Source organism: Dermacentor albipictus, chromosome 6 (genome assembly GCF_038994185.2).
Source record: "Dermacentor albipictus isolate Rhodes 1998 colony chromosome 6, USDA_Dalb.pri_finalv2, whole genome shotgun sequence".
NCBI lineage: Eukaryota > Metazoa > Arthropoda > Arachnida > Ixodida > Ixodidae > Dermacentor > Dermacentor albipictus.
In genome coordinates this window covers 5565139-5589636 of record NC_091826.1, presented here as the reverse complement: position 1 = coordinate 5589636, position 24498 = coordinate 5565139, and the positions used below count along the sequence as shown (strand labels likewise).

At 47.4% G+C, this 24498-nt stretch overlaps 1 protein-coding gene across 3 annotated transcripts in view; it reads left to right on the top strand.

The window, feature by feature from the left end:
* The window catches only part of LOC135921796 (sodium-dependent proline transporter-like), a 75727-nt gene that overhangs the window by 6389 nt on the left and 44840 nt on the right, over positions 1-24498 (top strand). For 2 of the 3 annotated variants that reach the window (XM_065456111.2, XM_065456110.2), the window contains exons 4-7: positions 34-197; positions 6974-7106; positions 13824-13958; positions 16474-16577. In XM_065456111.2, coding sequence (XP_065312183.2) covers positions 34-197; positions 6974-7106; positions 13824-13958; positions 16474-16577 — 536 coding nt within the window. The remainder of the gene's footprint in view (positions 1-33; positions 198-6973; positions 7107-13823; positions 13959-16473; positions 16578-24498) is intronic. The other variant, XM_065456112.2, reaches the window with a different exon arrangement.

The window sequence follows — 24498 nt, the reverse complement described above, 5'->3', positions numbered from 1 at the left end:
TATATATATATCTCGTTGTGCTGCCTGTTCCAGCTACTGTGCGGCCGCACTGCGAGGCTCCCGGTGTACCTGATGTCAGGCCTGCTGGGCAGCCGAGGACCCGATTCCGAGCCCCTGCTGAAGTTCCCCGCCATGCCGGTGAACGACACGCTCCGCTGCAAGAACGCCACGCTGCCGTCGTCTGAGCAGTTCTTCTAGTGAGTGTGCCCGACGCGGCCCGATAAGAGGGGCTGTGTCGCCGGCCAGCCCATTTGGCAGCTACGCGTATCATCGCCTATGTGAATCAGTGGTGACCATGAATAATAATAATAATAATAATAATAATAATAATAATAATAATAATAATAATAATAATAATAATAATAATAATAATAATAATAATAATAATAATAATAATAATAATAATAATAATAATCAAGTGTTTATTATAGTGCCCAACAACAGCTAGGAAGCGTTCGTACTGATTCGTGCATTCAAGAAGTAAAACGCAAGACAACATGTACAGAGAAGACAAGCGTAGTAGACACAATAACGTGGGACAGGGAAAAAGAAAAAGAGGAGGTGGCGTAAAAAACAGTTAATTACACGACATAATTATCTACACATATACAAAACAAAGCGAATTAACTTTGGCATACGTCACTGCAGGCAGAATATTATTACATGTTTATGGGAGTCGAGGCACAGGACAATCTCAAGGCAAGGCTGTGCAGGAAACCCGGAATGCTGCCTGGTATACTTTTGCCGCACAGAAATAATTGCACCCGATCAAGAAGCTTCGGACAATGTGTATTGCCATGGACCGCCTTACAGAGAAACAAGAGGGCTGATTTAATACGTCTTTATTTTAGAGGTGTGAGTTGCGGTATATTTGAGAGGGTTGGACTATGGTCGCCGCAACAGCAAAAACGGTGCTTGAAAATGGATATCAATTTACTATGAACACGTTCAATGAGGACAGAATTACATTTGCACGATTCGCCCCAGTCCACAGAGGCATACTCTAGTAGTGAAGGGCACAGAGACTACAAGATACAAGATATTTCGTTTAATCGGTCCTGGACAATGCAGTATCCCGAAGAGTTTATGCAAATTGCACATGGTGTGTTCGCCACGTACGACTTAGTACCGTAGTTTGGGAAGCATTTAAGAGTAACTTATGGTCTCTGCACCAGTGTGAAAGTGAAAAAATATCTTTTTGAAGGCAACTGCAGTCGTGAACACTGTTGACATTCTTAAATATATTTAAGTCGTCAGCGTAAAAAAAAGGAATTAAGGGCGTCGAATTGCCAACGAAATGTCATTTATGAATAGTAGGAAGATAAGAAGGCCAGGAACAGATTCTTGAAGAACTCCGCTAGCCACCTCATAGATAATAGAACTCTGCCCAATACTGCCAACGAAGCACGATCTGTTGCTTAGGTAATTAGATACCAAAGCAGTGTCTGAAGAAGGTATGTCCATCTGCGTGAGCTTTGTAATGAGCTTATATCACAAAGTACATCAAATGCTTTATTTAGGTAAAAGTAAAGCGCGTTTTATTGGCAAGTATACAGCGTGCCACACTGAAAGCATGAGTCATAAACGTTACGAAGTTCGTTGTTGTGGAGCGGCCTGATACAGAGCCACGCTGTTTATCTATGAAAATGTTCTTAGAGCCAACAGAAAGCCGGGAGTGCAATGCAGATTTGAACATTTCAGGCGCAGCGCAGTGAATAGACGTAGGCCGGTATTTAGTCAGTGAAAATGACAATGTTGGTTGTTCATTTCAAAGAAAGCCCACACGTAGCGCTAGGTGTGCCTGTATACTCCCGATGCCTTCTCGTGTCTTCGTTCCCTGTCCCCGCTACAACACGCTCGGTATTCAGTGAGAGCACTTTTAGCGCCAGATTTGTGTACGGTCAGTATACCCGTGCTACCGTCCAAGCGTTAGGAAACGTACTAGGCTTTAAGCCCCAACCAGACGTACGCGCTGGTACGCGGCCGCACGCGCAGCGCCGCGTCTGAACGCGTACGGCGTCAGGCGCGGAGGCTGCACCGCATGTTGACGCGCGGCGGCGTGGAGACCCAGCACCGGAAGCTGCCGCTCGCGTCAGCCGCCTGACGCACCTCACGTGACGACGGCGAACCAACGTGACTTCCGGGGCGACTCTTCGCACGGCGTGCAGGCAAGCCTGGGCAAGCTGTGTGCGTTGTGATCGGAGTTCCGCGCGGGTTTTGGTATTTTATGATGGCAGCCGCTCAAGTCCTCAGCCGTACCGTGTGCATTATTAACGAAATGTTCATCGCCGAAATTCGCGGCATGACACAGCGTGCAGAAAGCGTAAGGCACAGAGCACGCGGGCGATGCTATGCCGACGCTGCTGCAGGTTTCACCGAGTTCACAATACTGACAGTTGAGCTGACTGAACCACTAGGAGTCCTGCAATATCATTTTTTTAATATAAACATTTTAATTAAAACTTATTGCGTGTTATTGCCATCTTTAGCACATTGCTTAACGTGACCGTTAAGCGTAGGCTGGGCTGCACTGAACCGCCGCGACGAAACGCGCAGCAAGTCCTGCATCGTTTGGGTGCTCTTCCTCCGCCGGGCGCGACGCGACGTCGAGTGAGCGCGGCGCGTGCAGACGCGTTCCAACGTGTACGTCTGGTTGGGGCTTTAGGGAAGATGCTTGTCAAAGCAGGCATAAGTTTGCTGCCGTAGGTCTTAAGAGGAAGCTTTAGCTCGAGTACTCCTATCTAAATACATGTAAAAGGAGAATTCGTTTTTCTCGGCAACCACTGCACCAAATTTGACGAGGTTTGTTGCATTTAAAAGACAAACTTAAAATCTAGTGACTGTTGGTTTCGAATTTTTGAGTTACGTCGTCAATTGTTTACTAAAAATTGGCAAAAATCGAAAATTTTCAGGAAACGAAACTATCATGTTTACAACTCTGTAACTCAACCACTAAAAATGATAATACTATTCTGTGAATTGCATCTAATAGTACATCTAAAGCGGACAAAATTGATATGTTACACATGAATATAAAAAAAATATTTATAGGGAAATACAACTTTTGCAAAACCATTGTAACCAACGAAACAAATTCACGTAAGATGTAAAATGACATATTGAATTTGTCCGCTTTGAATGATCTAATGGATGGCGTTTACAGAACCGCGATATCAGTTCTTGATGCAGAGATATGAATTTGTAAACTTCGTGCTTCTATTTTTTTCAAGCGGTCAAATATTTGAAAATCGTTTTAAGAAAATTCAAGCCCTAAATCGAAATTCCGCTCCCAACAGTCACTAGAATTTAGCTTTCTCTTTCAAATGCAGCAAATTTCATCAAAATCGGTCCAGGAGTTATCTCATAAAAACGTTTTTGCGTTTAATATGTATTTGAATAGGTCGCGTCGGAGTTGGGCCCGAGCTAAAGCTTCCTCTTAAGCAGTGCGGGAGGGATACTGTAAGCGCCACATGACATGAAAGGTTTGACGAGCTTTATGTGCACTTGAAAACAAGGTCTTCCTTGACTGAGGGCGTAAAACTCGTACAAGACTGAGAAGGAATTGTTATTATTAATTGTTTTGAGCATGTAACAGCAAAGGGAAAGCGAGCGGCAGGCTGGCAACTGCCCCCGTAAGGGGCACAACGCCTGCCTGCTCTTGAAAGAGGAGGAGACAGAAACACAGAAATGGAAGATAGGAAGCCTGAGAAGGAAGGTCACTTGAGAAAGAAGCATGCGGAAGAACGGAACAGGGGTGTTCTGCAATGGCATCAGCAGTGCTCGAGACATCTCGATTTTCATCAACAAGGGATGCATATTCAGCGGTCTATTTAGAAGAGTGCAGGTATACTCTAGAAATGAATTGAATTACGTCTCATGCTGGCTTGAAGTCGTTCGATAAGGTCGTAGCCATCATAGTTAAAGTAAGAAAAAAAGGTCTCAGTTTCACCGGAAAAGCCAACCATTGATTGAGACATAACATTATTAGACAGCTATGTGAAATAGGATTAGTAGTTTTATCTGCTGTGTAAGCCTCTGTAAGCATTTCCTTGCCAACTAGATTAACCAGCACGGTGCCACGCGCGCACAAGCACGCACGGACACATCTCGCCGATTGCCGCGGATGTCGGGATGCTGGCGTGACGAGCTGCAGCAGCGGCGAGTGGGTTGCCCTTCGCGCTGCCTCGTAACGCGAACCAGGCACGCGAGAACACAGCGCACGTCAGCTGCGTCTCGTGCCTTGGAACCCGCCGGGCGACGTCGCCTCCGAGACGGGAGGCGCGCCACAATGCGCAGCAGACTTCCCGGCGCGCTCTCCGCCCGTGCGCGCCCGCAACTTCAAGACGCCGCCGCACCGACTCGCCATCCTTGCCGGCTCATCTTCGCATGCTTTCCCTCGCACGCGATCTTATTGCACTCGGGCTTTATACGGAAACTCACGGCGACGCCGACGGCGGAAATTCTCCTGTCGTTTCCATAAAATTGCTAGGCAACAAAACTTGCTGGGACAACGACAGCGCCGGAATTCAAGTTTCCGCTTATCTAGGCCTTTTCTGTGTGCACGATCGTTCAGATTTATTGCCGTTTTTAGTTCTGTAGAAAACCATTGTGTCACGTGTTCGACGAAAACTTGTCTGGCGAAGAAACACACCCGCCAAGAATAAAAAAAATGAAAAGAAAAATATTATATATTCATATTAGAGAGTTTTAGAATAGGGGCTCCAATATTTTGGGGCCCCAAAGAGCTTTGCGGGTGTTAGCGTTGGGGCACGCAGGAGTGAAGAGCTTTAGAATAGGGCTTTGCGTTTGCGGATAGCGTCTCGCGCTGACAGTGCCACTACGACGTCTAAGAAAAATGATTAAAGATAATTATATAAAATATACCATTTTATGATATGAAAAGTAATTTTGACATGCGTGTATTCGCGTTTAATTAGAATTTAGAGGTTATTCTTCAAGCAGCAAACAATTAGTTGTGCTTAGTTTTGAGCAACAAAACCAACTTTACGTGCCTTCACCAGCCAAGCTTAGCCGTGTTAGGCCTACGAGCCATAAAATCCACACTGGAATTCGGACCGATCAAAGCAGAAAGCTGGGCTAGTTGGTGTATCACCATTCTTCAAAAGACTAGCGCAATAAGCAGGGACAAAGACAGAGTCGTCCTGTCGTTTTCTCTGTCTTTGTCCCTGCTTATTGCGCTAGTCTTTTGAAGAATGGAATTCGGAATCAGCGGCGTCTAATGAATCAATCCTCATAACACACGCTAGTTGAGAGAAAGCGATAACTGCAGTCATTTCTCCTAGCTGGCGAACTTCACGCGTTACCGCGAATCGAACCCAGTTTGGTGCTAGGTTAGAGGCGTCGCTTCGATGGGTGCCGCCATGTTTGTTGACGCAAAGCTTTTGGGAACGCTATATAAGCTTCCTTCTGAATCGGTGAAATAGCGTTCCCAACGCGAAACCCAAACGCAGTTTGCGTCTCGCGCATGCGCAGTGGCTTCGACGCTATTTCTTTGGGGCCCCAAGACGTTTGGGGCCCCTATTCTAAAACTCTCTATTGTGTTCTTCTTTTACTCTTGGCGAGTGCGCGTTTTCTTGGCACCAAAACCATTGAGAGAATTTTGACGTTGACATAAAAAATACTGAAAAGGAATAAATAAATAAATAAATAAATAAACAAAAGGAAAAAAGGAAAGAAAGGCAATTAAAAAGACAGAAAAAAGAAAGAAATGGGAAAAAAAGACAAAGAAGAAACGTGAAGAAAAGGCAAGAAAACAACAAAAGCACTAAGCGGAAGCGAACGCTTTGACAAGTGGACTTGTCTTTTTCAAGGCGACCTAGGCTTGCCTCGGCACAGTATATATAGGCAGAATTCTCCTGAAGGGGAGAGGGGGTAAGCCGGGTGGGCAAGGCAACAAGCGAGGGTGTAGAATTGAAAAGAAAGGTGCTATTCAAGATCGGAGAGAGAATGTACGGTAGCGCTGTTTCTCACCTGACCCTGTGTTTTTTCGTGAAAGGGACCTTGACCATGGGGATGGGGGGAGGGATCATCTGCTCGGCTGGAGTTCAGTGAGCTATCGTCTTTCTAAAAGAGAAAAATAGAAGTGGCAGAAAATGGTGTTCGGAAGAAAAAAAAACGAAATTTGCAAAAATAGATTAAAAATAGATATTAAAATAAACGGAGCAAAGAAAAAAAGTGCACTAAGCAACCCAATGAAAACTAACTAAGTGCTGTTGCCTATTGCTTGACATTAAGCATAGCAAATAGATTCTAAAGCTCCGTTTGAAATGTTTATGCCTGTTAGCTGCAATGTCATGGGCTTATGGATGAGGTACGATTCTCTGTGTTTTCTTTCTCGTTCAGAACGGAAATTTGACTAAGATGTAGAGTTTAAGTTCATCAAAGTTATGACCTGGTTGGTTCAAATGTTCGGCGACGGCTTTGAGAAGCTTCTTAGCTGTGTATGCGCGATGTCCGATGTCAGCGGGTCGGGCCTTTAATCTGATGTTCATTGATTGTCCCGCTTCGCCGATATAATGTTTCTTAGAAACATTATATTGGCGAAACGGGACAATCGATTACATAATTTGTCCTTAATATTTAACCAAATTCTCAGATATTACAATTAGTTGAAAAGTGGCAACGAGAAAATTGCAGAACGAGAAGAACTCCCGATACAGCTTTATGTGGCTCAATACGTGCTACATAGAAGTGCTTTGCCGTGCGTGAAAGAACAGGCGCAAAGCGGCCGGGCGATTCCGCGTGCATTCGAACCACGGACATGACAAAGGCCGGCGCTTGTATTTCACGACTAATCTCCACCGACCAGCTCAACTTCCCGTGGTTCTAAGCGTTTAGATTATTCGTTCTGCCCTCTTGAACAATTTTTCTCTCACCATTAGTCGAGTGTTGCTCTGCTCGGCTGGCGGCGAAACGAGTGATTGCTTGGCACAAAGCGCCGTCCACCACGCAGCAAGCGCGTGCTGGCGTTGAGCCCGAGCATCGGAGACTTCGGCCACCTGCGGCCCGACCTGATCGCCTACCTGTGCGCAGTGTGGCTCACGACGTTCTTCCACGTGTGCGGAGCGGCCAAGTTTTTCGGAAAGGTGAGAGCGCCAACCGTGTACACGAATGTGAGTGCGCTTCAACGCCCACCCCCGCGTCGCCGAAAATCCGGTATCGGACGTCGCTTCGGCAAAGAGAACCACGCACAGCCAACCACTGTTCGTGACATTCTTTACGAAGTCATTACTCGGAATTTTGAGAGCGGCAGCCCACAAACAAATGTAATGAAGCAAAAAACACCGACAGCGCATATCGCTTATGTTATAGTTATTCTCAGACTGAAATATAGAAAGCGCCAAACAATAACAAGAGATCGGCCCACGCAAGAGGCCGCGTTTCTACCAGAAAGCTCGCCTTCGTGCATAGCGTTCGCCGTCAACGTTTCCCGGTAAACGTTACGGTTACATAAGCTGCAGTTGCCGGGAAACATGAAAAGCAGTCAGGAGTGTTTGAATGCTATCGCGTTCCCCTCCTAAAGGCGAAGCTAAAACGTGCTCCAAACTTTTGTTTACATTTCAGCCACATTGAAGCGTGTCCGGCCGCGTATGGAACCGGCGACCTCGAGCCCGGCAGTAGAGAACGCCACAATCACCACGGCTAGTCGCGCACGTTTGCGATGCGTTTGCGCAGCTTTTATTTGCGGTAGCTGAGTGCTAATGTCGTACAGACAGCGAGCAAGTGTCGGTAGATTTGAACCGTTAGGGGCCCCGTGTCCCAGAAAATCCGGTGCCGGCGTTCGGCATCCCGCGTCCGCTGTCGACCGTCTTTCCACGAAAATTAAAATTCATTCCGAACCACGCACACGCAAGCACGAAGGCCGTCCGTGTAGCGCGGAGACGTTGCTGAGCTCATTGGCTTTCTCAAAGTAAAATGCGTCAGAAATGCCGTAAAGTACCATATCCACACAACCATTGCATCGGACTGTAATTTGAATACAAGGCAAAACATAATTTTGCTAGGCGGAAAGTCAAACATAAACCCGTTTGCAAGAGTTTCTAAAGAGTAATAAAAAAAAAACTCAGTACTCTTTCATTGTGTGCAGAAGGATGGCCAGAAAAGTTGTGTATGTGAGCCCCTTAATGGCGAACTGCACCTCCGCCGCTACCCTACCCGGCATCGCACTATCTTCGGGATCGGCCCACTTATGGGGCGTGCTTAACGCCTGCCTGCTTCACCTCCGCAGCGGGTCGGGCCAGCAATGCACTAGCTTCGGGATCGGCCCACGTATCTGGAGTGCTTAACGCCTGTTTCACCTCCGCCGCGGGTCGGCCCGGCATCGCACTACCTTCGGGATGGGCCGACGTATGGGGTGTTTTTTTTTTGCTTACCACGCGAACAAGGACACGATTATTTCCTTGAACGGTAGCGGCATACAGCTTCGCTCACAGAGCGGCGCGCCAAGCTAGGTTCCTTGCAAGCTTCGTTCCTTCAATTGCTGGGCCAGTTGGCGATGATGCGTTCCTTGCCTCACGGCCCGCGCAGGAGCCCGCGTTTCTCTGAGAAAGCTGGCATTCGTGCATGGCGTTCGCCGTGAGCGTTTGCCGGTAAGGCTACATAAGCTGCAGTTGCCGGGAAGCACGAAGAGCAGTCAGGGGTCTTTGAATGATATCGCGTTCAAGCTTAAGCTTCCTCCAATTTTTTTTATTGCTTCAGAGCATACTCGGGGCTTTGTCTGCTAAATGACACCTTTGGTGTTAGACAAAGTCAAACACAAATGCATACCAACGCTAATGTTTCCTTGCATTATTATCTTTTAATTCGTTTGTTTTTTCTTGTTCTTGTTCTTGTAGTAACACCGTGAGTCCTTTCTTCAAATCGCGGTGCTGGCACTTCGATGAAGGCGTTGTGAAAAAAGCACTACTGTTCGAACAACGACGTCAAGACCACATTGTCAACGTTTGCGGTGGATTCTTTCGGAGAGTCGTCACTAGCCCAGCTTCAGGCCCGGTACTTTTCGGGCAACCAATCAGGCACGTTTGCTTGTAGAGTGAGCGTGGTGAGAGCGGCTCTCGATGTGCCGCTGAAAGATCGCGTCTCTAATAAAGCATAATCAGCACAGCCTTCAACCGAACCTAAAGCAGCAGCCCTCAACGACCTTCCGCACTGATAGGTGCGACTAGCCTCGAAATTCCTCAAATTTCTGCAAGAATTTTATTACGGCAATCTGCACAATGTGTATTTGAAATCCTTCAAGCCTTCTTTTTGTGACATGTGCACGACGTCGTACTTGTGCTTGAAGACGCGCTCAACGGCGCCGACACAAAACACAAACGAGCCAAAGAAAGGCAGAGGCAGCAGAAAAATGTACCAAACAAGTGTGTAAAGAAATAAATTGCGCATAAATCCCTGGCGACGGTTGTCCATGTAAGCGAATAGCCCAAATGAACGACCAAACAGGCGAGAGAGTCAACGTCTTCCTTGCCGACCATGGACGGGCATTCGCTTGAAAGATGTCGAGCGCGTGTATCCGCTGCGGGGCTCATCGAGTTGGTGCCGTCTTCTGGAACGGCAGCTTCACGAGGTGGTCGAACGCCTTGGCTATTCGGTCGCAATTACGGGGCTCAAGGTTTAGTGAGGGCTCTTGGATTTAAATCGCGTCCCGCTAATTTCAGCGCTTCTTGTGTCGATCTGATAGTCCGCATGCACCTTATTTGCAACCAGTTGTTTTTTGTGAGGTAAAGAGGTTTCGCGTTTTTATTGTGAAAACGCCGACCCGATTGCGACGCACGCTGTCGTGGAGGACTCCGTAATAATTCTAACCACCCGTGGTTTCTTGACGTGCGCCAAAATAACTAGAACGGCCGAGGGTTTGTTTCCTCCTCGCCCTCATCGCGGAATGCGGTCAGCAGTAGAGCCCGTGACCTCGAGCACAACGTCACTGTGCACTACTGCGGGGCTACAGACGGCGGTCGGCTGTGCCCCGCAGATTGCGTGCAGTCCGTGTTTCATCGTTTATTTGCAGCACTTGAGCACGCTTTGCCTTCTATAACGATCACGCTTTCTCTCACTATTTTGTCGAAACCATTACTTCGAGGCTGTCGGAAGCCAATTCCATTTGGAACTCAGCATGATAGGCGCATAGGGATTTTAACGCGATAAAATGAAAGAACCGTTGTTAGATGGGAAGAGGACTTGGCACCTTTGAAGGCGCCGCGTCCAAGAGCGTTCATGTACACATCAACCCAGCATCATTCGATACATTCACCCCTGTTCCCCCCTCAACCCGGGTTGACTGGGCGGGGGGCTTTGGTTCGGGCCAACGGTCCTTCCCGGACAAGAGGGCTGTTGTGGTGCAGCAACACAGAGTTACTGCACTCAACACACGAACAGCCATGTCAGTCTTACAGGACACAAGCCTGACTGACCCTCGGACTGCCTTGACGCAAAAGAGGCCAATGCATACAACCATGGAGAGCACCGTCCGCGGAGCAACGCGACCATCCAAGGGTGCGCCAGCCCCGGTTCCAGCTCTGGGTTCCACTAAACCAAACAAAACCCCGTAGATAGACTGGCACACACGGCCGAGTCGAGCGACCTTAGAAGCATGTATCATAACTTAATGGATAGCTTTCCACCTGACTCACCAAAAATCACTGCAGGACGGGCCCACATTTCGAGAAACTTCTTCCCGCCCAAGCGGTGCCGCTCCCGGGTGAGATGGAACCAGACCTCCTTCCGAGATTTCGCAAGCACTTCGTGGAGGCCCGGTGCCCGACCCCCGAAAACTGCATCGCGGCGTGCCAACCAAACTTGGTAGGAGCACTCGGCGAGGAGAAGCACGAACACTTTGACCGCCTGATTAGGCAAAAGGTGCAAAAATCGAACGGTCTGATAAGGAACGCCTGGGAGATTAAAAAGACTGGAAATTCTACGGAGAAGAGCTGCAGGAAGCAAACACTGCCCAAAGGCATGAACCGAGTGCTCACGAGCGCCACAGAACGGGCACACTCCACTAGCCGGGACGCCTGTGAAGGGCCTGTAGCCCAACGGCAGGCACCCTCGCGCCAGGCGGTACATGAACGTGGCTCACCTAGCGTCGAGGAAACTGGCTGTGATGACCTTCCAGTTTGGCCTGTGAATGGACAGTTCATACATTTGGCAATGCGGGGGGAGGCCTGGGGTGAGGATGTCTACTAATTCTTGGAATGGAGTTGAAACTACGTCGATGTCGGGGCGAACAGTGTGGAGACTTAGCAGAGAGTTGGCAGCCGCCGCATAAATGGTGGACGGGGTACTTGAGCGAGGAATAGAGTGAGAATATGTGCTCTGCGAGAACAAGCGGAGTCGGGTGCTAAAGAAACACGAGGTAAAGTAGGTAAAGACAAGGCGCAGAAGACCAGGACTTAGGAAGAAGAACACAAACGACAAGACGGGCGCCTGTCTTGTCGTTTGTGTTCTTCTTCCTAAGTCCTGGTCTTCTGCGCCTTGCCTTTACCTACTTCAAGCATGAACCAACTAGCCCAAGCAAGAGTTTTACGAGGTAAAGCTTCGAGTCAGGAGCATATCCGAGTTAAGAGTGACCTGTGTCCATCTGACGTGTAGTGCAGTAGCCACGATACCCAGGTCGGGAATTCCGGTCCTCCCTTCTTCCTGGGCAACTTTTCACGGGGAGGGGACAACTTGGGTTTCGCGTCGGACAAGGATTCTGCAAAACGATTTTCCAACCACACATGTACAAGCCCTCCATATGACGCAACGAATTTACTGAACTAATTGAATTTCTCAAGCTAAAATACGAGGAAAAATTGTAAACTACGACTTACACACAACTTACAGACGCGATAGCCTTCGGACTGTAATTTGACTATACGAGAAAACCTAATTCTGTTACGCAAAAACTCAAAGGAACGTCTTTTCCCGCGTTTCTAGAATTCACAGACCGCCCGCGGCGTCCGCCATTTGCGCTCCCCGGCGCGCGGGTGTCTTGGGGGCCACAAAGCGGCACGCTCGGTTCCTTACAATTCTTCCAGCTGGTACTCACCTCCACCGCATCGCAGAAAAAAAAAAAAGTACGGAAACGGCACACAACGGAGGCGTACAAAAACTAAGTTCACAATAGGGGTTCATAAACTTTGGTTATGGGAATTTATCGTCAGTTTTTTTCCTTACTTTTTTGTCTTTTTTCCCATTGGTACGACATTAGGCAATAGAATAACTAGAGCTTGGCAATGCAACCCGCCGCCACGCTCCAAGGTGACGCTCATAATATCAATCAATCCATTCATCGTGGCCCATGCTCGAGGCAGCGCCTCTACCACAAAGTCTATGCACAAAGGCCGGCTTCGTGCATATATCATTCGTGGCCAGCGTTTCCCGGTAAACATTACGGTTACATACGCTTCAGTAGCCAGGAAGCGTGAGAAGCAGTCAGGGAACTTTGAATGCTATCGCGTTTCACTCTTAAAGGCGAAGCTTAAGCGTCCTCCAAATTTTGCGTGACGCGGCGCAAGCTTGGAGAAAAGATTATGCAGATCCCGGACAGTGCGTGGATCAGTGTAAGTGAAGCTTTCAGTAGTGTTTGCGTTAACTGACGGTGTTGATGGCTAATGTCCAGGTGATCACCGAGCGCTGCAGTACGAGGGTTTTCCTTGCGTGCACCACGGCTGCTAGTCGAGCTTGCTTGAGGCGTTGTTGTTTTGCAGGGCCTTGTTCATAACCTACGAGAAAGGTAAGCACTGTCATTGCCTCACACGGCGCATTACATTGGGGCAGCAGTGTTAAATTTAAAAAAAAGAGAAGACGCAATCTGATTATTAAGCATGCCGTAGTCGGGGATCGATTTTGACCACGTCGAGTTCCTTAACGAGCACCTGAATCCAAGTGCACGAGTGTTTTCGTAAATGCGGTCGCTGCAGTCGGGGTCGAACCCGCGTCCTCAAGCAACGTCACAGCCACACCGCGTCGGGCACTGAAATTCTGATTTTCTAGGCGGCCGTTGGCGTATATAGTGTCGTCATGGTCCTGCGGTGCTCCTATGCAGCTTTGCGTCTGCTGAAACGAAGTTAATTTTTTCAGAAATTGCAGAAACGTGACGTACCGTACCTTATACTTACATTAACTGTTGCCACGTGTAGCCATGACGCATGCTTATTCTGACGTCGCACATGCCCTTGCCGTGTGGGCGAGCTGCCATGAGCGAAGAGTCGTAAAGCTGTTCGCTCGTTTCGCGACTGCGTCGGTGGCTCCAGTGGGCGCCCGGCTCTAATCGCAAATGCAATGCATTTGCAGCGAGAGGGCATTGTAGTGACACCCAGGGCGCTTGAGAGGGCGTTGTGGCTATGCTACCCGGAAAGGAGGCGTGTTCCTTTGACAACTCCAATCTCTTCTCCCGCCCTCCTGCCGTGCGCTCTCAACCACTTCTTGACACGGCGTGCAAGACAGCGACAGTAGCGGCATGGCAACGTCGAAGGAAGGAGCAAAAAAAGCTCCGCTTTAAAAAGACTTTCCCAAACATGAATGATATTTGATGCAGCCGCATGTGAGGCAAGAGTCAGTGCCTGTCTGTGTCCTCATCATTCGTGTCTGTGAACGTCTATTTTTCCAAGTGAGCTGCTTTACCAAAATCATGGATCTCCAAGCAGCCCGTCAGTATCTATTGAGTAAGGCGTCTACCTACAGAAATGGACTATTTTCGACAGAATGACAAGGCGAGATACTTCCGCACGTAGGCTGTAGGAATTCTCTTCTATAAGGGCATAAGAGTGTTGCGCAGTCCGCGTTGAACGAAGCAGCTTTCACACTCTGCCGTTGCGGCCCAGGTCTCGCTTGCCGTGGTTCCATTCTGCTACGGTTGCACCCTGATGGTGATGACAAGGCTGTTGCTGCTCGACAACGCCGTCCAGGGCCTCCGGTACCTGTTCTCCTTCGAGTGGGAGAGCTTCGCTAACCTCGCAGTCAGTATAAAGTCCTGCGAGTGCTGCTTATTTTTTTATGATTACTACAAAACCAGGGATACACTAAAAGAAAGCACACAGCTGGGTCACTACTTTCAAGAGCGTATTTTTCTATCCGATATTACCGGTTTTCTTAATTTCTTTGACTCTACAAACGCTATTACGTTTTGTGTGTTTGAACTGCAGAAGAAAAATATGGCAAATCAGTTCTGCGGAATCCTGCAAAGTGGAGAAAGTGTGATGAAAAAAGAAAATTGCCATTCACCCAAATGTATAGCACCAACCTACAAAGGAAACGGCTTTCTCAGAAGAACAGCTCCGCAGTTGAGGCTCGTCCTGGTCGGGGAAGCCTTGCGCGATTCCGCACAGTCGACATGCTAATATTCTGCGTCCCCGTGCGTCGATATCTCGATCAATCCGCCCTCGCGCTCGGATCTGCTAGCCTGCTGATTAGCCTGGCTGGTAGAACGACCAATTCGGAAAGGCGTTGGTCCCGTGTTCCCGGACCAGGAAAAGCGCCTTGTCCTGTCATTGTTCTTCCCAGTGTGCTGTCTCTGTTGGCGCTTCATCCTGTGAAAGACCAGGACGAAATTTTCCTCACCTGTCAAGCTTTCATTCCGAGAAACTCGTATGCCTTTGCTTTGTAGCTTCGTGCTATACATTCAGGTAGATGACAATTTCCCTTCCACCTGAAGGTGAACTTACAACGCATCCCATTGGCAGAACGAGAAGCGGAGGTAAAGCGCAGTAGCGCAGCAAGGCTGCTTGCTCACCCATTGAAATGTTCCATGCGCCCCGAGGGCAGGATCGAGGACGAAAGTATATCACGCGACCAGATTGTTTACCTTATTGCGGTGATTTTCCCGTCAACTTAGCTTCTCAGCCGCCGTTGCTGGGCCACTCTGAATCAGAACGATGGAAACACGACCAAAATAGAAGGATATGAGATATTGCGACACGTGAATTCCTTTCCGCTTTTCGCGTGGAGGCAGCTTTACCTGCTCTCGGCGTCGCCAAACTGCTCCTGTTCGCCCACTGGAGCCTCTTGAGCGGCGAGCACCTTGAGGAGGCCTGACAGTGCTCCTGTTCGCCCAATGGAATGTCTCGCTGGTCCCGAGAGAGGTGCTGCCAGCACCTCCTCGCGGGAGTGCATAGCGGCGGTACGCTCTGCATTAGCCGTGCGCGCTAAGCACAAACTCGCCATATGATGATCATGCAGAACCGCTATCTACTAAACTTGGCTTGCAGGGAATTGACTCACTGTATAGCCATACTTTGTGGAAACGCTATAAGTTGGGAAAGCGCAAAATACAACCCCTTTCTGGAGCAGCTGTCGAGCCTAACAAAAAGCACTACCAATTACAGAACGTGCCACCCTCAGACATGGCACATCCCTCACATGCGAACTAACAAAGTTACTGAAATGTTACAACACATACTGCTATCGCTTCTGAACTCTCTGTGTCCACATTAATTTATTTCTATTCACCAATTTATTATACATTTGTTTTTTGTCGGCATGTATCATTATTTAATTCTGGTCTACAAATACTATGCAATCATGCTGTATCATATGCAATTTTCCTTTCTATTAAATCAGCGTTGTTGTGAATATATTTTCACATTGATAGAAATTATATAACGCCTCTGCGCCGAAGAAAGAAGGCATCTGTACTATGCCTATATTAATTACTCCTGCAACCACTCATTTCTTTTTTTTCTCTGTCTTCTTAGAGGGCACAGGCCTTCGTAAAGCAAATTGTTAAGGCTTCTTGCGCCTCACGTCGCATGATGTATACATGTGATGTCAAATAGACTGGCACCACCTCTCGGCCTGCGTCTCGTGTGTGCCGCAGTGGCTCACTAAACATGCCGCAATTGTTCGGCTGACAAAGAACGACTGCAACGCGGCCTTCTGCTTATTTTACGACTGCACTAAGTAAGCGGAAAGTCTGAGGAACTGAAAACAGTGGTCAATACACCGTGTTGGAGGCACCGCGAGAGGCTACGGATATTTTTTTACGAACTGCGGTGCTTCTTTGAGATCCTGTAATAAGTACAGATAAATAAAGAAAAGCCGAAAATACAAAATTATGGAAAAGCACCGGCTACTAGAACGCCAAGAAATTATGCGCCCATGATTCACCAAGATCTTGGACATAATTCCCGAAAGCTTGAGCAAAAGAAGACACAGAACTCATCTGCGCAAGCTCAGGAATGGTATCACCACGTGTAAGTCGGGTACATGTGCCGGTCTACGTGAGAGCTTTAACGTTATCTCTGCCTTAACAGTTATCTCTCACGTAGACCGGCACATGTACCCGACTGACACGTGGTGATACCATTCCTGAGCTTGCGCAGATGAGTTTTGTGTCTTTTTTTTTTTTCGCGTCAGGGCTCCCTTCAGTTGATAGTCGGCGTTCGTGTTGTCCACTTCTCTACTCTTGTGTCCTGTCTGCACGCCTCACCTCTTTTTTGCATTATAATGGAATGACTTTCTCTAAACATCTTACAGATCTGGCACCAGGCAGCTCAGCATAGTGTGTTTAACCTGGGCACCTGGTTTGGACCCCTACACTACCTGTCCAGCCGTAATGACTTCTACTTAGACACACGCTTGTAAGTCGCACTCTGCGCATCTCTTCCTACTTCTTGCAACGGCGAAATTCCACTACCAGAATTTGGGAGAAAAAAAACACGGTTCTCCGTGGATAGGCCAAATTTGTTACGCTGACTTGGCACTAATTCGAGGTTCTATTGCGATAGTATCAGATGTATATCAAATGAATAAATGAGACAACAAGTCTTACGCGTATTCGGCATTGGTTCTAGCCATAGCGGCACAAGGAAGCGCTCAAATCCGACCAGTGATATTCACAAGTTGTTCGAGCAAGGCACGCTGTTCAAGAGCAGGATCCTCTGTAGCCGACTCACCCTTAGACACCCTTTCTACTGTATCTGTGTTTCTGCCATTGTTCGCTTTGTGACCGTAGATTCAGCGCGCGTTACGAGATAGCAAACGACACGTTGCATATAAACGGTAGCTTGGGGGAAGCATAGCAAGAATGCGTGTAACCTACATTATAAAGCTCGTTGTTGTGAAGCATTGCTTAATGGAGTACTGACAAAAATTTTCGATCTTGTTTTTTTTTTCGCTGCAATAGGTAGCTAACAACCCAGTAATCCCTGCACGAAACATCATTTGCTTCAGAGCGCAACAAGTAATTATTTGGAGTCTTGGTTGCAGCGACCAGTCCAAGTTTCAGTTTCAGAGAGTAACAAGATGGGCCAAAGACAGAATGTAAACACAGCTGGGCACGTGATCGCACAAAAGTGTGACGTACGCACGAGAGCGTGCTGGCCGGCGCGCGAGCTTGTTTTTGCTAGTTATTCTGCTACGCCTTCACGTGCTTTGCGATGTCCTCACCATCATCGTCTTCCTCGCTTTCATCCTCCAGCGGCGAAGACTTCCTGCAGACGGGAGTCGCCACCGTGTTAGACTTGGCCAACCACTTTTGATTGGGTCGACTACAAAGTAGCGACTCAGAAAGTGCCGCCAGCGACAGCTATTGATATGCGCAGGCACTGCTACAAGTAGTGCGAAGGGGTTCAATCAGGACTCGATGGCAACCAAAGGTGCAGTGGGACGCCTCGCATTGGGCGCTCACGGCAAGGCAACAAATGAAGCTGTGCCGGGTGATATGGGCTGGACAAGTTTCGAAGTGAGGGAAGCTCGCAGTAAAATTGAGTATGAAGAACGGCTGAGGAATATGGAAGAAAGTAAATGGGCTGGGAGAGTGTTCAGGTATCTGTACAGGAAAAACATTGATTCACAGTGGAAAAAACGAACTTGAAAGCTTACTAGCGAGTATGCGACTTGTAGGGTGAGCAACACACCAACAAAGAACGTCAAGCGGAAATTCAGAAAGGCTGAAAAAATCTCATGATTGGCGGCAAAAGAAAAGAAACTTACAATGGCTAACTACTTAAGAGGGAAAAAATGAAATCAGGAAAGAAACAATTTATGATACCTGATAGGCAAGCCATATTCCATATTGATAGAAGCCATATGATAGGGATAGACCATATTTACACTATAAATCAGGTGATAGAAAAATGTGTGGAATATAACGAATATAAGGGCGGGGTATTGAGCCCTATTCTCTTTAACGTAATTATGGTTGGCCTTGCTGCAATATTACGCAAAACAGTTCGCCTATGAATGTACGCTAATGATATTTGTCTTTGGTCTTTTGCGGTGACTCGCCTTCAAGTGCTCACAAGAATTTAGCCGGCAGCCACCCGAACCTGTTCGTATCTCCGCAAATAAGGCCTTAGTGTGTCCATCGAAAAATGCGCTTGAATTGCGCTTACGCGCGAACCCCCCATCGCACCGTACCTTAGTTCTCTCAATGGCCAGGAGATTAAATACCAGAACTATCACCGCTTCTTAGATGAGATTATTGACAGGGACCTTTCATGGAGCCTCCACTGCATCTACCTGAAGCAGAGACTAATTTAGGTTGCACGTGTAATGAGGTTCCTGTGCAGGAAAACCTGGGGCACGTCAGTAAGGTCCATGCTCCAGCTGCACAGAGCACTGTATCTGGTCTTCTTACGGTACAGCGTGCCGGTTTTGGCGAACACATGTTGAACAAACATTCGTACCCTCGAAAGCTTGCAAGGCCAGGTTCTACGGAGACGTCTTGGACTATCACGATGCACCTTGACTCACGCAACAATCATCATTGCTAGAAACTATCTGCTTCCAAAATATATAACGATTGACAACCTTAGAGCACACATTACCCAGTCACTATATTTCTTTGCCAGCGCAAGACCTCAAGCCACATTTTCCAAACTTGTTGCGACACATTAAGGCTACCTTCCGGTTATTTCCTTGCTCGAACCAAGCCTCAGACTTTGTGGACCACTCCGAATTTCTCCAACTGCCGTCTCCACCGGCTGGATCCTACATTGAAGCTGCAGATTCCATCGAACTTCTCCTTCCGTGATCCAACTTTAGTGTTCCGCCTCTCGTTAGGGGTGGCTTTTACGAAAGCCTATTAATTCCCTTTTAACGTGGCTAAAGCACCGATTTGTGACTTGTGCAAATGTGAAGAGACGATCGAGCACGTGTTGCGTTTTTGTCATCTCTATGAGATCGAACGCCCCGTTCTTCAGAGGGTGTTACAAACACTGTCGGGTCGCGCGGCCAGTTGCTTAGTAACTCGCTCTACTTAAAGAAAAAAAAAAGAAAAAAGCGCTGTACGGCGGCTTTGCCTCAGCATGTTTATAACTACAACGGTGCACCCTTTACAGTCTTATAATGCACTGTGGTTAATTTTAAACTACTTTAGCGCTAATTAACCCTGTTAATTTAATTCCCTTTACATTTACACACTTAATATATAATTCATTGCATATGTGGTAATTCTACTATGTGACTGATTCTCGCTTCATCCAAGCACAACCGAAGTTCTTTTCAAACATCATCGCCTTGCGCTGTCCCTGCTTACTACAAGCAAACATCGCTCCATTTCCCAAAGGTTTCTGCACGGCGGCTTTGCCTCAGCATGCTTCTAACTACGGCGGTGCACCCTTTACAGTCGTATAATGCGATGTGGTTAATTTTAAACTACTTTAGCGCTAATTAACCCTGTTAATTTAATTCCCTTTACATTTACACACTTAATATATAATTCATTGCTTATGTGGTAATTGTACTATGTGACTGATTCTCGCTTCATCCAAGCACAACCGAAGTTCTTTTCAAACATCATCGCCTTGCGCTGTCCCTGCTTACTACAAGCAAACATCGCTCCATTTCCCAAAGGTTTCTGCACGGCGGCTTTGCCTCAGCATGCTTCTAACTACGGCGGTGCACCCTTTACAGTCTTATAATGCGATGTGGTTAATTTTAAACTACTTTAGCGCTAATTAACCCTGTTAATTTAATTCCCTTTACATTTACACACTTAATATATAATTCATTGCTTATGTGGTAATTGTACTATGTGACTGATTCTCGCTTCATCCAAGCACAACCGAAGTTCTTTTCAAACATCATCGCCTCGCGCTGTCCCTGCTTACTACAAGCAAACATCGCTCCATTTCCCAAAGGTTTCTGCACGGCGGCTTTGCCTCAGCATGCTTCTAACTACGGCGGTGCACCCTTTACAGTCTTATAATGCGATGTGGTTAATTTTAAACTACTTTAGCGCTAATTAACCCTGTTAATTTAATTCCCTTTACATTTACACACTTAATATATAATTCATTGCTTATGTGGTAATTGTACTATGTGACTGATTCTCGCTTCATCCAAGCACAACCGAAGTTCTTTTCAAACATCATCGCCTTGCGCTGTCCCTGCTTACTACAAGCAAACATCGCTGCATTTCCCAAAGGTTTCTGCACGGCGGCTTTGCCTCAGCATGCTTCTAACTACGGCGGTGCACCCTTTACAGTCTTATAATGCGATGTGGTTAATTTTAAACTACTTTAGCGCTAATTAACCCTGTTAATTTAATTCCCTTTACATTTACACACTTAATATATAATTCATTGCTTATGTGGTAATTGTACTATGTGACTGATTCTCGCTTCATCCAAGCACAACCGAAGTTCTTTTCAAACATCATCGCCTCGCGCTGTCCCTGCTTACTACAAGCAAACATCGCTCCATTTCCCAAAGGTTTCTGCACGGCGGCTTTGCCTCAGCATGCTTCTAACTACGGCGGTGCACCCTTTACAGTCTTATAATGCGATGTGGTTAATTTTAAACTACTTTAGCGCTAATTAACCCTGTTAATTTAATTCCCTTTACATTTACACACTTAATATATAATTCATTGCTTATGTGGTAATTGTACTATGTGACTGATTCTCGCTTCATCCAAGCACAACCGAAGTTCTTTTCAAACATCATCGCCTCGCGCTGTCCCTGCTTACTACAAGCAAACATCGCTCCATTTCCCAAAGGTTTTTGCACGGCGGCTTTGCCTCAGCATGCTTCTAACTACGGCGGTGCACCCTTTACAGTCGTATAATGCAATGTGGTTAATTTTTAACTACTTTAGCGCTAATTAACCCTGTTAATTTAATTCCCTTTACATTTCCACACTTAATATATAATTCATTGCATATGTGGTAATTGTACTATGTGACTGATTCTCGCTTCATCCAAGCACAACCGAAGTTCTTTTCAAACATCATCGCCTCGCGCTGTCCCTGCTTACTACAAGCAAACATCGCTCCATTTCCCAAAGGTTTCTGCACGGCGGCTTTGCCTCAGCATGCTTCTAACTACGGCGGTGCACCCTTTAAGTCGTATAATGCAATGTGGTTAATTTTTAACTACTTTAGCGCTAATTAACCCTGTTAATTTAATTCCCTTTACATTTACACCCTTAATATATAATTCATTGCATATGTGGTAATTGTACTATGTGACTGATTCTCGCTTCATCCAAGCACAACCGAAGTTCTTTTCAAACATCGTCGCCTCGCGCTGTCCCTGCTTACTACAAGCAAACATCGCTCCATTTCCCAAAGGTTTCTGCACGGCGGCTTTGCCTCAGCATGCTTCTAACTACGGCGGTGCACCCTTTACAGTCGTATAATGCAATGTGGTTAATTTTTAACTACTTTAGCGCTAATTAACCCTGTTAATTTAATTCCCTTTACATTTACACACTTAATATATAATTCATTGCTTATGTGGTAATTGTAATATGTGACTGATTCTCGCTTCATCCAAGCTCAACCGAAGTTCTTTTCAAACACTATCGCCTCACGCTGTCCCTGCTTAGTACAAGCATACATCGCTCCATTTCCCAAAAGTTTCTGTACGGCGGCTTTGCCTCAGCATGTTTATAATGTCACGTGGTAGTGACGTTAAAGAACACAGTAGCAATAATGTGATTTACCAAAACTAACTTTCGTTGGGCGAACCTGTGCCCACAAAAACAGGCCACACTTAAATCACAACGATAGCGGCGAACACAGTCGGCGATCGTTGAAAATCTGATCAGTGGGTCAAGCGCGTCGGCTTTTATACATCAGTCATCGAACGTTCAGGAGTAATCGCTGGGACCCACGTGCCTTCCACAAAGTTCTACACCATTCGCAACGCGCATACATGCAATCAGATTACACAATGTTCGGCGACAACAGACAGCGGATAGATGCATCGATAACATTCTAGAAACTTCCGATACATGTAGGCACGTCCTGCGCTGAGCGATAACATTTCTTAGACGGTAAAAGCGCTCACCCGTAAAAAGATAAACGAGTTCACGTGTCAATTCTCCCTCTCAAAAGGCAACGTCCCGATGCTACAAACATGACAGGAGAGTGAAACACAAAACGACACATATTAAACAAAGTAACAGAACAACAACAACAAAAAACGAAGTCCAAGGAGACACAGTCAAAAACAAAAAGTCCCAAGTTCAGCTATGCGAAGTCCCCAAAGTTCATTAGCGCTGGTGTAACGGCTTAAGTCGCGCAACATTACCTACTTCAGGGTCGTGAGCGGCGCGGCTGTGATAGCGAAATGCCATCTGGCAGGACCTCGTAGTCGAGTGCGCCAATGCGCCGGATGACCTTGTATGGTCCGAAATAGCAGCGTAAAAGTTTCTCCCTGAGTCCTCGTTGGCGTATAGGGGTTCAAACCCAAACACGGCCGCCGGGCTGGTACTCGACCTAGCGCCTTCGAAGGTTGTAGTGTAGGCTGTTGGTCCTCTGTTGGTTCTTGATCGGCAGGCGGGCGAGCGTCGGGCTTCTTCAGCGCACTGGGGATAGGTGGTGACGTGAAGATTCTCTTCGTCGCAGACGTGCGGCAGCATGACGTCGAGAGTAGTCGTCGGATTACTGCCGTAAACCAGCTTGAACGGCATGATCTGTGTTGTTTCTTGCACCGCCGTGTTATAGGCAAATGTTACGCAAGGCAGAACCGCGTCCTACGTCTTGTGCTCGACGTCGACGTACATTGCTAGCATGTCGGCAAGGGTTTTGTTCAGGTGCTCCGTGAGACCATTCGTCTCCGCGTGATAGGCAGTTGTCCTCCTGTGGCATGTCTGGCTGTATTACAGAATGGCGTGGGTGAACTCTGCTGTAAAGGCCGTTCCTCTGTCGGTGATGAGGACTGGTGGGGTACCATGTCGCAGCAGGATGGTTTCGACTAAAACTTTCGCCACTTCGGCTGCGCTTCCTTTCGGTAAAGCTTTAGTTTCAGCGTAGCGGGTGAGATAGTCCATCACCACGACAATCCACTTATTTCCGGATGTTGACGGCCGAAACGGTCGGCAATCACGGTCGGTTGTTGTCGAAAACGGTCGGAAATGGTCGGCAAGGAGCTTCGATCGGCAGTAGTAATCCTGCTGGCCTTGTCGGTGGTTTCATGCGTCGCTGACAGCCTCGGCATGTCTTGACTAACGGGCGACGTCGGAGGTCACACGCGGCCAGTAATACCTTTCCTGCATCCTCGACAGCGTCCGGGAGAACCCAAGGTGCCCAGTGGTTGGATCGTCATGCTGGGCGTGCAGTACTTCTGGATGCAGCGCTAACGGAACGCACGGACTGGTGAGAAGTTCGTCTTCACGAGCAGGTTGTTTTGTAGCGTGAACGAAGACAACCCGCGCTTAAATGCCCTAGGGACAACGTCGGTGTTCCTTTCCAAATACTCGACGAGGCCCTTTAGCTCCGGGCCTGCTCGTCGCTGTTAAGTGAAATCTTCCGTGCTTATTATTCCAAGGAAGGCGTCGTCGACCTCGTCGTCTTGCGGCAGTCGGCGTCAGAGTGTTTTCGTCCGGACTTGTAGATTACCGTGACGTCATATTCTTGCAGTCTGAGGCTTCACCGCGCCAGCCGTCCTGAAGGGTCCCTTAAGCTAGCTAGCCAACACAATGCGTGATGGTCGCTGACCACCTTGAATGGCCTGCCATATAGGTAAGGGCAGAATTTTGCTGTAGCCCAAATGATGGCGAAGCATTCCTTTTCAGTCGTAGAATAATTGCCTTCCGCTTTTGACAGCGATCGGCTAGCATAAGATATCACCCTTTCAAATCCGTCTTTCCTCTAGACTAGGACGGCACCGAGGCCTAGGCTACTGGCGTCAGTGTGGATTTCGGTATCGGCGTTCTCGTCGAAGTGTGCAAGTATCTGCGGCGACTGCATGCGTGGGTTGAGTTCTTGAGTCCTTTTACCCCATCGATTTGCCAAACATACTTACAGATAACCCGACTAAATTCTGGCAGCTTTTAAACCCCCAATCTTCGCGCGTTGTTACCCTGACTGACGATTCTGGACGTGTTATTTCAGACGTTGAGTGCGCTAACATATTTAATTCTGCCTTCGCATCTGTATTCACTAAAGAACAAAAACCACCACCCCTCATGACAGCCAGTGACCCCACAATTGCAATGCCAGCCGTTACGTTCTCAGAAACCAGCATATCCCTTCTTATAGATAAGTTAAATCTTTCTTCATCTACCGGCATTGATGAAATCAACACAAAGGTCTTGAAAAACACTCG